The sequence below is a fragment of the Erythrolamprus reginae genome, chromosome 1, assembly GCF_031021105.1.
Source record: "Erythrolamprus reginae isolate rEryReg1 chromosome 1, rEryReg1.hap1, whole genome shotgun sequence".
NCBI classification, from domain to species: Eukaryota; Metazoa; Chordata; class Lepidosauria; order Squamata; family Dipsadidae; genus Erythrolamprus; species Erythrolamprus reginae.
Window position 1 is genome coordinate 87,208,070 of NC_091950.1, and position 12,230 is coordinate 87,220,299.

The 12,230-nt window shown below is 36.7% G+C and overlaps 1 protein-coding gene across 1 annotated transcript in view; it reads left to right on the forward strand.

Annotated features, from left to right (window-relative positions):
• The window catches only part of STARD9 (StAR related lipid transfer domain containing 9), a 103,897-nt gene that overhangs the window by 59,314 nt on the left and 32,353 nt on the right, over positions 1–12,230 (forward strand). The window contains exons 20-22 of the mRNA XM_070741271.1: positions 214–326; positions 8,596–8,789; positions 10,912–11,386. Of these exons, the coding sequence (XP_070597372.1) occupies positions 214–326; positions 8,596–8,789; positions 10,912–11,386 (782 nt within the window). The remainder of the gene's footprint in view (positions 1–213; positions 327–8,595; positions 8,790–10,911; positions 11,387–12,230) is intronic.

Consider the following 12,230-nt stretch of genomic DNA (forward strand, 5'->3'; position numbering starts at 1 on the left):
CTTCCCCTGGGGCCCGCCAACCGACATTGCTTAGTTGACGGGACCCGGAGAAGGCCCACTCTGTGGGACCTAATTGGTCGCTGGGATTCGTGCGGCAGGTTCAGATACTGGGCTCCAGGAAATAAGGGACTAGAAACCAGCAAAAATGAAGAATACAAGTAGTTTAATGCTTCTATGTTTTTTATTTTCTTCCACATTGTTTGTTTTTAATAGATCTGTGAAACTTCCTCTGCACTGAATTTCAGATCTCTTGAATGGTTAGATCTGGATGGAGATTTTTCTTCCCTTTCCCTTTCCTATAGCTTTTATCCAGCTGAAGCAAAAAGGTAGGTTAAAAAGAGTTTAACTGAACAAAGATGACATTTTTCTGTACTCTGCATTCTCCTCTCCCCCCCCCCGTTTACAATGCTAGCATTAATTTCTTTTTGCAATGCAAATGAGCCAGTATTAGAATTTATTCATTCACTGTTCTATGGTAGTGAATAGTGATGGGTGAACCAAACAGTGTTCAGGTTCGGCAAGTTCAGACGAACTTTATGCAAAATTCGGCCGAACCCGAACGGGGAATCCCACCAAACATGTTTATTTTTACGTGAAAGGACCGCCCTTTGCTTGCAGTACCGCTGCGGCGTCCTTTTTCGTAAAAATAACAATGTTTATTTTTACGTGAAGGAGCTGGGGAATCCGGGGGCGGAGCTTTGACATCACCGGCAGGTTGCTAAGGATGACACGGTGATCATTTCCTGGATTCTGTGGAATCCAGAAGTGATCACCTTGGCGTCCTTAGCAACCTGCCAGTGATGTCAAAGCTCCGAATGCCGAATGTGACCCCGAACTTTGCCTGAAGTTTCAAAAAATTTTGGGTTTGTGTTCGGCATACCGAACACCGCAAAATTCAGTATGGACCCGAATTGTGCAGGTTCAGTTTGCCCATCACTAGTAGTGAATTAACCCAACATTTTATTTAATTTTATTTCAGTGTTCATATAAATTATATTTTCTTTTATTTTGAGAGAAGTGGAAAGCATGTTAGGAAGTGGAACATGTCTACTAGAATTATGGCAATGGGAAATAAAGTACCGTATATTCTCGAGTATAAGCCGACCCGAGTATAAGCCGAGGCACCAAATTTTGCCACAAAAACTGGGAAAACGTATTGACCCGAGTATAAGCCGAGGTTAGAAAATGGAGTGGCTACTGGTAACTTATAAAAATGGAAAACAATAAAATTACATTAATTGAGACATGTTTTAGAATATTTATTTTAAAGAAAACCAGTAAACTAGCTCTGTAAATTTAAAAGAGGGTAAACAAATTAACAATATTAACAATAAATTAAAAAGTAAAAAAAGTAGCTCGATCAGGAAGCTAAAACCTAAGAGTTAAAATCCTTCAAAACTGGATTCCTTCTCATCATTAATTGGATTTACATTATTGTTCTGTTTTTATATATGCTGTGAGCCACCCTGAGTCCTTGGAGAGGGATTGCATACAAATCCAATTAAATAAACAAACAAACAAACAAACAAACAAACAAACAAATAAGTGTATCCAAAGAAGAGCTTCAGCATTAGCTGCTGTGAGGTTATCAGCATAGAAAACCAAATAGATAGATAGATAGATAGATAGATAGATAGATAGATAGATAGAAATAGATAGATAGATAGATATAGATAGAAAGATAGATAGACAGACAGACAGACAGATAGAAAAATAGATAGATAGATAGATAGATAGAAAGAAAAATAGTTAGATAGAAAAATAGATAGATAGAAATAGATACAGATAGATGATAGATAGATAGATAGATAGATATAGATAGAAAGATAGACAGACAGACAGACAGATAGAAAAATAGATAGATAGATAGATAGATAGATAGATAGATAGATAGATAGATAGATAGAAAGAAATAGATACAGATAGATAGATAGATAGATAGATAGATAGAAAAATAGATAGATAGAAAAATAGATAGATAGAAAGATAGACAGATAGAAAAAGAATTCCTGTCTAGCTCTGCCTCATAACACATTATTAGATCCTATCCAAGCAAGGACAGCAACTACCACAAAATACCATTTTTTAAACAGTTTAAATCCTTTCAAAGGAGGGGGAGGAGAATCTGACAGCAGGGGGCCTTTTTAATCCGACTCACCATTGCAAATGGCTGCCTTCTTTGCTTGAGCTAGGGAGAGGAACTACGGCGTGCGAGAGGAGACAAAAGCTGGTGCCTCCTCGCTCTGGCTCTAGCAATGGCGCCCTCGTGTGGTGACTTTGTCAATGACCCGAGTATAAGCCGAGGCTGTGTTTTTCAGCCCATTTTTGGGGCTAAAAAACTCGGCTTATACTCGAGTATATACGGTAATTAAGTATCACAGTTATATAGAGCAGCACAGTGACCTTGAGTTGAAAATGTTCCCACTCAGAAGGTTGAGAGTTCGATCCTAGACAGAGACAGATGTTTAACAGGGCACAAAGTGAAAATGCCTGCTGAGAACTCCATGTAGGCATCAGGAATTTCATCTCTCCAACCCCACCCTGAAGCAAAGGATTACAGGGCTATAAAAAGAAAAATAGCATTACCCTTATATGCAGTTAAAATGTGTGTTTTCACAGTATACATTCCGCAGTTGGCAATTAATGCAAATCTTCTAAAATATGTCTGTTAAGGAAGACGATTTGGCCTATATTATGATGAGCTGATTGGTTATGATGTGCTGAAGGTTGCAAACTAGGAGTCTGTGTATTTTGTGAGTCTATCAATTATAAAGTTAAAAATAGCACTGGGCCATTGTCTGTTTTCTAAATAGCATTATGCGTAGCGTACTAATTTGTCTTAAGAGCAAGAATTTCCTGTTTATAGTGAATTCATGCATACTCATCACCTAACATAGATTTTTTGCTCTTCCAACTTTGCAGTTATTAAAGATAATAATTGACATGAAAGATCAGAACAGAGTAAAACCCAGTGGTTTGGATCAGGGGTAAAAGGCTCCTAGTTCGCTTGTGCCTGCCAGTCGTCAGATAGCCGGTTGTGAAGGAAGCCTGAGGCTCCGCTCACCTGCCCGGATGCCACCATTTGGGCTCTTTTATCCTCTGGGCATGTGCAAAGCGTTCTGTGCATGCGCAGAGAGTAAAAGTATCCAAATGGCACTGTCTGGGCAGATGGGTTGGAGCCTTGCGCTCCCTTCGCGACCAGCTCTCTGACAACTGACAGGCACGAGTGAACCGGGAACCCCTGGTTTGGATAAACTTAGGTTTTATTAGTCAATTAGATTTTTATTCCAGCTTAAATCTAGGGGATCAAAACAGTGTATACAATGCTGTTTTACTATTTCTCTTCACACACAAAAAGGGATGTGAGGTAAGCTGGACTGCTAGATGGCCCATAGTCATCTAGTAAACTGAAGGTAGACTGGAATTTAATTCTCCCCACTCCCAAGTTCTCGTCCAGTGGACTTTTTATATTATAGACTATCTAAAAAATTTCAGATATTACTAATACAGTGGTACCTCTACTTACAAACTTAATTTGTTCCGTGACCAGGTTCTTAAGTAGAAAAGTTTGTAAGAAAAAGCCATTTTCCCCATAGGAATCAATGTAAAAGCAAATAATGCGTGCGATTGGAGAAACCACAGGGAGGGTGGAGGCCCTGTTTCCTCCCAGGGGATTCCTAGAGAGGCCCCACAGAGGCTTCTCCCCGCCTTTTCTGGCCCTATTTCCTCTCAGGTAATTCCTACAGAAGTCCCATGGAGGCTTCTCCCTGCCTTTTCCGGTTACAGTTTCAGAGGCTTCGGGTTTGTAAATGGAAAAAGGTTCTTGAGAAGAGGCAAAAAAATCTTAAACACCCAGTTCTTATCTAGAAAAGTTCATAAGTAGAGGCGTTCTTAGGTAGAGGTACCAACGTATTTAAATAATGAAGCCAACTAAATAATATTAAAACTAGTTCCCTATATCAGTAGATCATTACCAACCGCACTTCAGTCTTTACTGAGTAGGATTTATTAATCCACCCCAGTGTTAATACAATAGGAACAGCCACAGGAAAAGCTTGGGGTTATCATTTATCAATGACAAAGCTGTAGAAAACTGTATATAAAGTATTATGGTATTTTTTAATTTTCAAGGTACTCATATTTCAGATTTAAATAATCATATTGTCTTTTCATAAACTTCAGTTGGGAGAGGTTGGCAGAAGATTTACTAACTGCTCCTATATCTGCAAAATTTAGGTTTCATTGGTGTGTGTGTAAGTGTATATTTATTTATTTATTTATTTATTTATTGGATTTATATACCGCCCATCTCTGAGGACTTATATGGGCACATAAAATTTAGATTTTTTAAATTATAAATATTTGCATACATTTGAATTTTTACACCACAGTGTAGCTTCCCTGCTCCATTTAACAAATTCTAGAGTTTTATCCTAGCTGTATTATTTCACAAGAGTTAGCTGTAGAAGTCCTAAGTTAAATTTAATACCTGCTGCAGCATAGATTTTACTGATGGATCTTGTGTTTGGTTTATGATGCGGTTTTGGAAACCAGCTCTTAATTGGATGGGTAGTCTAGGGAGGAGAGGAATTGAACAGGAATTCAAATTGCTGGATGAACCAATGTGTTGCAACTCAGATTCTAAAGGCTCCAACTCTGCAGCTTTCAATTTATTTGGGAGAACATTAAGCAAATTTATGATCTTTTCATATCCTTATTGTTTAAATCAAGCATTCAATAAAATCTACAAGAGCAAGAAATATTTTTTCTGATAAAGCTTTTTCTTTAAAGAAGGTTATGGTTTTAGAGGATTATAGGGATTTTTTATTTATTTATTGCTCATGTTGTGTTTTTGTGGCTCAATATTTGACTGCAGCAAAGCCCTCGGTTTCATTGACTCGGCAGTTGCTGCCATAGCTACTAAAAACTGCATTATGCTGTAGAAGCCACCAGATTCTGCATCAGCCTTAAAGGTATTTTGTGAAGGGAGGAAGGAGTTATACAATAGGATTGCAGGAACCCGATGACAAAACATCCACAGAGAAAATACCAAGGTTAATTTAGTGTGCTTGCTGTAAAATAGAAACAAGAACCCAGCTGCTTCTTCAATCCTGGAAATATTCTCAGTAATTAAATATATATGGTTTTAAAGGTCAGTTGAATTTTTAAAATTTGCATTGTTACTTTTTTCTTAATATAAATACCAGTGTTGTAATAATGCTGTCATGCTTATTTACTTGAAGACTGAAGAGGAATATGTGTTAATATTCCAGAAGGGCATTCTGTATCCCACATGCTTTAGCTGATGTTGGATCTGCATCTCTAATTCCAAAAACAGAAACAGAACAGAGTCTTCTCTTTATCTCTTTCAGGCGGATTATTTATCTCTTGATGTTATGTTTGAATGTGAAAGCAGTAGAATTTAAACAGTAAGGGACATTGGGGTGGGGGTGGGGGCTTGAAATGCAGATATATGAGTGCCTGAAAGCATCTAAAATTGTTCCAATACCTGGAGGGCAATTTCTTTTGATCTGTAAAACAGCTGGCTGCTTGATAATTATAGGTATGCTTTTAAAATGTAAAATGATTGGTTACTTTACCCTTGTTTAGCATATGCACTTTGCATAGAATATTTAGAAAAAAGGAGTTTTAGATAAACAAAACTAGAGTTCTAATTAAGACTAAACTATTATTTGTTATCTATTAAATATATGTCAACCTAGTTATTGAAATTCATGTTTGCATTTTAAACATCAGAACCAATTGCGGTTTGAGAGATATAATCCCAGGCCATAACATTTTTTAGTTCCCTACAGTAGTTTTATTGTAACAGAGATTCTAATATATTCCACAATGACTGTTGTCAGGGTCACTGTATGAAACCTCCTTACCCACCAGCTTATTGTAATGACCTTTCTGTTTTCAATATAGAAATGGCTGTACTTATTTTTTGTCTTGAATGTGCTGACATCATTAGAACACCTTGTCACAAAATACTCATAAGTTCCCATATGACATTAAATATGTACCACTGCTTAGTATCACGATATTAGCATACAGCGTTATGCTTAGAAAAATTGTCATTTCCCAACAAGGAATATTTTTAAAGTCCATTATCCTTCCTATTGTTCTGGAAAAATATTTTGGTGACTACCAAGAAAATAATTACATAGCCCTTCAGCACCAATATCTGCTTCTAAATTATTGAGATTTATAAAAATATTATAAGCTTCTCATTTAAGGTTAATAAAACCTGTCTTCCGTACATTTTGGATGTGTCTATGTTTCCCATTTTTATGGGAGAAAGATAAAAAAGTTTGGCCGATATAAAATACTTGAGGATTATAAAGAAACTGGAGAAAGTATGATTTTGATTCAAAATAATCCACATATATTTATCTACAAACTTAATTAAAATGACTGTCTGTCAGACATATTTTATCCTAATGTCTTGTGTGAATCTAGTTAGTAATGTAGTTTTGAACATTTAACTAGTTTGATTACAAGTCTTTGCAAGAATTCAGAAATATCTGGTTAAAAATATACCAATCAGGATTCTGGGAATAAACGCTCAGATCTGGCTGGCTTCTCCCCAGCTGTACTTCAACTTCAAATAAATTACTACTTAAGCCTGATCTTCACGTGACACCTTAATCTGTCCAGAAGAGAAGTCTTGTAATATATTATCGAGGTCATCTGCTTTCAGTATTCAGTATTGTAAGTATCATTTTAATATTTCAAACGAAGTTTGGGATAAATATGAACAGAAATTAATAGTGCGGAGAAAAATAGTAATATATTATCTTTAAAAAACAGGGTCTTACAGCTTTTAAATAGTGTTGACTCATCTGTGTTTAGGCACCTGACAAATAAAAATGAGCTCTTGCAGCAAATAGGCACTGGAGATTTGCTTGCTTGTTTATTTATTTTTTTCAGGCACAAAGAGCATAATTCAATCTTTTTGTTACTGGACCTTATACTTCTGTTGTAATGACCTTTCTGTTCTCAATATAGAGATGTCTGTACTGTTTATGCTTTTCTTTATTCCTGTTCTTTATGCTTTTGGCTGATCCTGTTCAAAATGCTAGTAGAAGGTTAAAGACAGAAAAAGCCATATGGAGTGAGAAGGGGGTACAGAAACAGAGTGATGGTTGAGGGGAGTGGGGAGGACAGTGTGCTTGCACATAAAGAATAATCCTTTCCCTGTTGTAAAAAATTGAAGTTTTTCAATCCCAAGGATTTTATCAGTTCACCTATCTTGCCAACAGAATGAAACAGGGAAGAAAATTCTCTTTTCTCTTCAATCTCCTGAACAACCCCACAATCTGCTATGGATTGTCAATCTGTGAACATGGGCCAAGGGGTTATAAAAAAAGAGATCCATGTTGTGAATTCATTAAGGGGCGAGTACAAATGCACTAGAGTGCCTTCCGTCCCCTGTCCTATTGCTCTCCTATATCTCCTATACCTTTCTTCTATTCCCAGATCTCTTCTTCTATTCTTTCATTGATATGTTCCCTTACTATATCTTCTCTTCTATTATTTCTTAGATATATTTTACTATGAGTATCTCCTCTATAACCTTCATCATGTATTTTACTATGTGTATATAGATAAATATCCACTAAAACCCTCATTGTGTATTGGACGGACTGAATAGATAGATAGATAGATAGATAGATAGATAGATAGATAGATAGATAGATAGATAGATAGATAGATAAAAAGGTTACACCTCATTCAGCACATGATGGCTAGATATTACTTGGATGAAGAGGTGTTTCTTTCTTTCCCTCTTTTTTTCACTGCCCATCTCAAAGTTGGGTATCCCTCCAATATTTGCCTTTGCCAGGTGAATTTCTAATTTGTTCTTGGCATCCTTGGTCTCCTTCACCCTGTTCTGGAACGCAACATTTACTGTCCTGTTTTGCTTGCGCATGTCACTTGCAGTCTGGGAAAAAAATGCTGTCAATCAATCAATCAATATGAAGAAACTACTCATAATGTGTACAGCCATTAGGTGTGATAATTGGAATTGCACCTAGTGGCATAGTATAACACATTTTACATTGTATGTAAGGTTAGAAGTGCAATTCTCCTCATTAAAGTTGGATTTAACAAAAATTATAATGAGGGCCAGTTTTTTCCAGCCTTATAAAACTGTTTGTGTGAGTACATAAATACAGTATCATATTTAGATATTTAGATGCCAGCATTGTTAATTTATGAGGTTCTAAATGTAATTAGGTAATAAAATATTTCCTTGGGTTGAACCTAACAGGTAATGAGTTTGAGCCACATACAATGTGGGATTGATTATATGACTGGTGGCAAAACAGAATAGTGGATGAAATTTAATGTGACCAATGAGAATTCTGACCTTACTGTGACATCACACATATGAACTAGTCTGTTCTCAGACACACAAATGCATTTTATTGTTTCAGCATATCATCTTTGCTATCCTTTACCAGTATTAAAATCTTTCATCATACAAATAGATGTTTCCATTTTTCCTGATTTAAAAGCTAATTTGATAGAAAAGGATAGAAACATGTTTCTTTCTTTATTTAAAATATTTTTTAAATTTTCTAGCAATGAACGGAGAGATCTTGCATACGAAGAAAGCCAGCCGAAGTTGAAAAACCATGAGATTCCTCAAAGCAGAGAAATTCAACATCAGCAACAATATATTGAAGAATTACAGCAGCAAATCCTGGATGGGCAGATCAAAGCTGAGCAAGAACTGGAACATGATCAGGCAGTAATTGATCGGCAGATCAGAGAAAGTATGATATGCTGAGCTTTCTACTTCTTATTAGACCTCCAAGATACCTTCCAATTCTGTTATTCTGTAAATATTCTGTAAATCATCCAGGGAATGATTCAACATGTTTTTGTCTTATAACTGCTATCAATGAGTAAATAAGCATGGCCATAATATCTCTGTTGACATTGGGAGAATCAAAAATCCACAGATACATTCAATCTTGTGGGCATCCTGCTGATCCATGGTGGCACAGTGGTTAGACTACAGTATTGCAAGCTATTTCTGCTGACTGCCGATTATTTATTTATTTACTTGTTTGTTTGTTTATTTATTTATTTATTTATTCCAATACATAATACACATTGAAGAGAATAGATATGTAGTAATATAAATAAAGAAAAGAATAGAAGAAAAGATATAAAAGTATAGGTGAACATATTTGAAAGGAAGAAAAGATAAATGAGATACGGAGAGACAATTGGACAGGGGACGGAAGGCTCACTGGTGCACGCCCCAAATTGCCAGCAGTTTGGCAGTTCAGATCTCACCAGGCTCAAGTTTAACTCAGCTTTCCATCCTTCTGAGATTGGTAAAATGAGGGCTTAGAATATTGTGGGCAATACGCTGACTTTGTAAACCAGTTAGAAAGGGCTGTAAAAACACTGTGAAGTGGTATATGAGCCTAAGTGCTATTGCTATTCAGTCTTATTCTAATTTTAAAAAGAATATTGATAATCATTGTGATTTAAATATACTAGTTTGTACTTCAAAAACTTCAGAATTTTTCCTATTTAAAATCTCTCTTATTTATGTCACAAGGTAGACAATAGCTTATTTTCACATTATAAACAGTTACAGAAAAACTTAAGATTAGAAAACAAATTAAAACTCCAAAGCTGGGTAGCTATTGTTAATGTTTCTCAAATACCTCCTTTGGTTACAGTTTAAGTAATTAATTCAGAGCAGTAGCTTTCAGTACCGCAATGTTTTTTCTAGAAGGATATAATAAAAGGTAGGGTCCGGTATATATCTGTTTAATTTGATTTATTTTACCCTTTACACTGAATTAGGTAAAGCAGTACTGGTTCCAGAAATCAGCCTTGCCAACTAAGTGCTTTTTGCAATTTAGTAGTTGTTAATAATAACAAGATTAAACACTAATTAGATTGTGTAGAACAGCAAAATTTCAAGGCCCTTGACTTTGTTTCCAAGGCAGTACTGTATAGGCAATAGATCACAGTTCATGGGATTACAAAAGCTAGTTTCTACTGATTAACTGATTGAATTTACTGCTCATCTCAGCTATATGACTCTAAGCAGCTCCCAATATAAAATCCATAAAAACACAAAACAATATTATATATCCAAAGCTCCTAAAAGATGACATCTCAATGAAAAATAAATAAAAGGACTTCATTACCAGCTTGGCCCCAATGCCTAAAGTCTTCAAGGCTTTCTAAAAAACCCAAAACTAATAGTGTTAGGGCCAGTGGTGGGCTAAGAGCCGGAACGCTAAATTGTGCTCGCCGCCGTGGCTCGTAAGTTCTTGTGGGACCAGCGCAATTTTGCTGCTGCACCTGAGGATGAAGTAAAACTGCACACAGAGCCACAGGTGCGTCCCTGTTTTGGCGAGGTTTTTTTTCTTCCGTGCATGCTAAAACACAGGCGCACCTGCGGCTCCATGCGCGATTTTGCTTCCTCCACAGATGCAGCAGCAAAATAACGCTGGTCCCACAAGAACGTACCAGCCACGGCGGCGAGCACAATTTAGCGTTCTGGCTCAAAGCCCACTGCTGCTTAGGGCCATCTAAATCTCAGAGATAATGCTACTGCCTGACCTTATTTGATTTCTTCAAATGAAATGCAATTTTTAAAAAAATCAAATGCGTGAAGTATAATGCTGTAAGAAAAATATTGTGCAAACTTAACCGCATATAGTATTTGGTAGCATTTAAAATGCCATAGGACTTTCTGTGGTTTTTCCTGCAAAAAATTAGCATTGAAACTTTCCTGGATAAAATCAACATAGAAGTAATTTAATGTTACCTTAGCGCTTAAATCGATCCTACCAGTTGATAGGTAGCAAGATGGTAAAAGCAAGAACACTTCTTAATTTTTGTATTTACTTTGTTTGTTCCTAGATCGGCAGTGGCTCGTTGATGAAAAGAAACGGTTGGCCAGGCAGGAGCAGCAGGAGTCTGCTGTGCAGACTGAGGACAAATCATACACTGAAGCTGGAGTTCAGCATGAATCAGAACAGGAAATAGGTCCTTCCTTGGCAGAGCAGTACAAAAAGAAATTAGTGCAGCTAGAACTTTTACGGAAATACTCTTTGAAGAAAGCAGAAAGGCATTTGAGTCAGAAGAAGCTTAAACTGCATTTGGAGAGGATTGTGAAGAAGCAGAAATTGTTAGAAGCAAAGAAAAACCTGGAGTGGTTAGAAGACCCTACTTGCTGGGTCAGCAAAAACAGTGTGATATCTCTGCAGTTCTTGAATCAAGATACCAGCACTAAGTCTTCAAACAGCAAACGTTCATGGCCAAAATCAAGCCCAAACGCAGAACCTTTGCAATGCCAAAGGAAGACTTGCTTAAAACCTCAGTCACCACAATCCAGGTAAATAACATTTTTACTTAGCTTTTAATGTATGTGTGAATGCATGTACAAAGTGGCATATATAAATACCCTGGCAGGGTATTGAGTACCTCTCTGATCCACATGCTTAGACTTTTCTGGGCTTCCTGAAGAATCCAGGTAGGGCATGAATCTATCTTGAATGTATCCTTCACATCATCTTATCTTCTTCTGTTGAATCAATAGGCTAAAACAAATCCCAGATAGCATCTAAGACACTATTTAATTCACCTCCTCTAATCTCACCCATGCAAAGTGCATGCCAGAGCGAATTTGAGTTGTTAGAGTCTTAAAATGGTGTCCCAAGAGGCAAGATTCACTTTCCTGTTGCCCACTTAAACTTGGCAGATTACCTTAATAAATACTGTTGAGGCATACAAGTTGCATTTGTACATTCAAAGATAAACTGTAACCTATTGTCACACAACGACTTATCAGTAAACCAAGAATATCCTCCCAGTTCATGAATATAAAAAGGCCTCTTGAGGAAAGCTTATTTAATGTTCTGACCAGTTCTAAGTTTCAACCAGAAGTCAGCGGAATCTTCTTTCAGGTTGCTAGAAAAATCCATAGTAACTTGGAGAAATCTATCTTCGTCTGTCAGGCAAAATCGTCCTAATCAGTTCTACCATCTGCGCAGGTGACCAGGAACAGTAAACTTCATCACAGAAAAGGATTAAGTCTACATCCTCTAATATCAAATCACGTGCCCAGAAGTGAAATCTGAGCAAATTCATGGTTGCCATATTGACGATGAATTCTTGATGCTTCACATAACCTTTATAGGGCATGAAGTTTGTCAGCATCAAAAGATGAAGGACCTCTA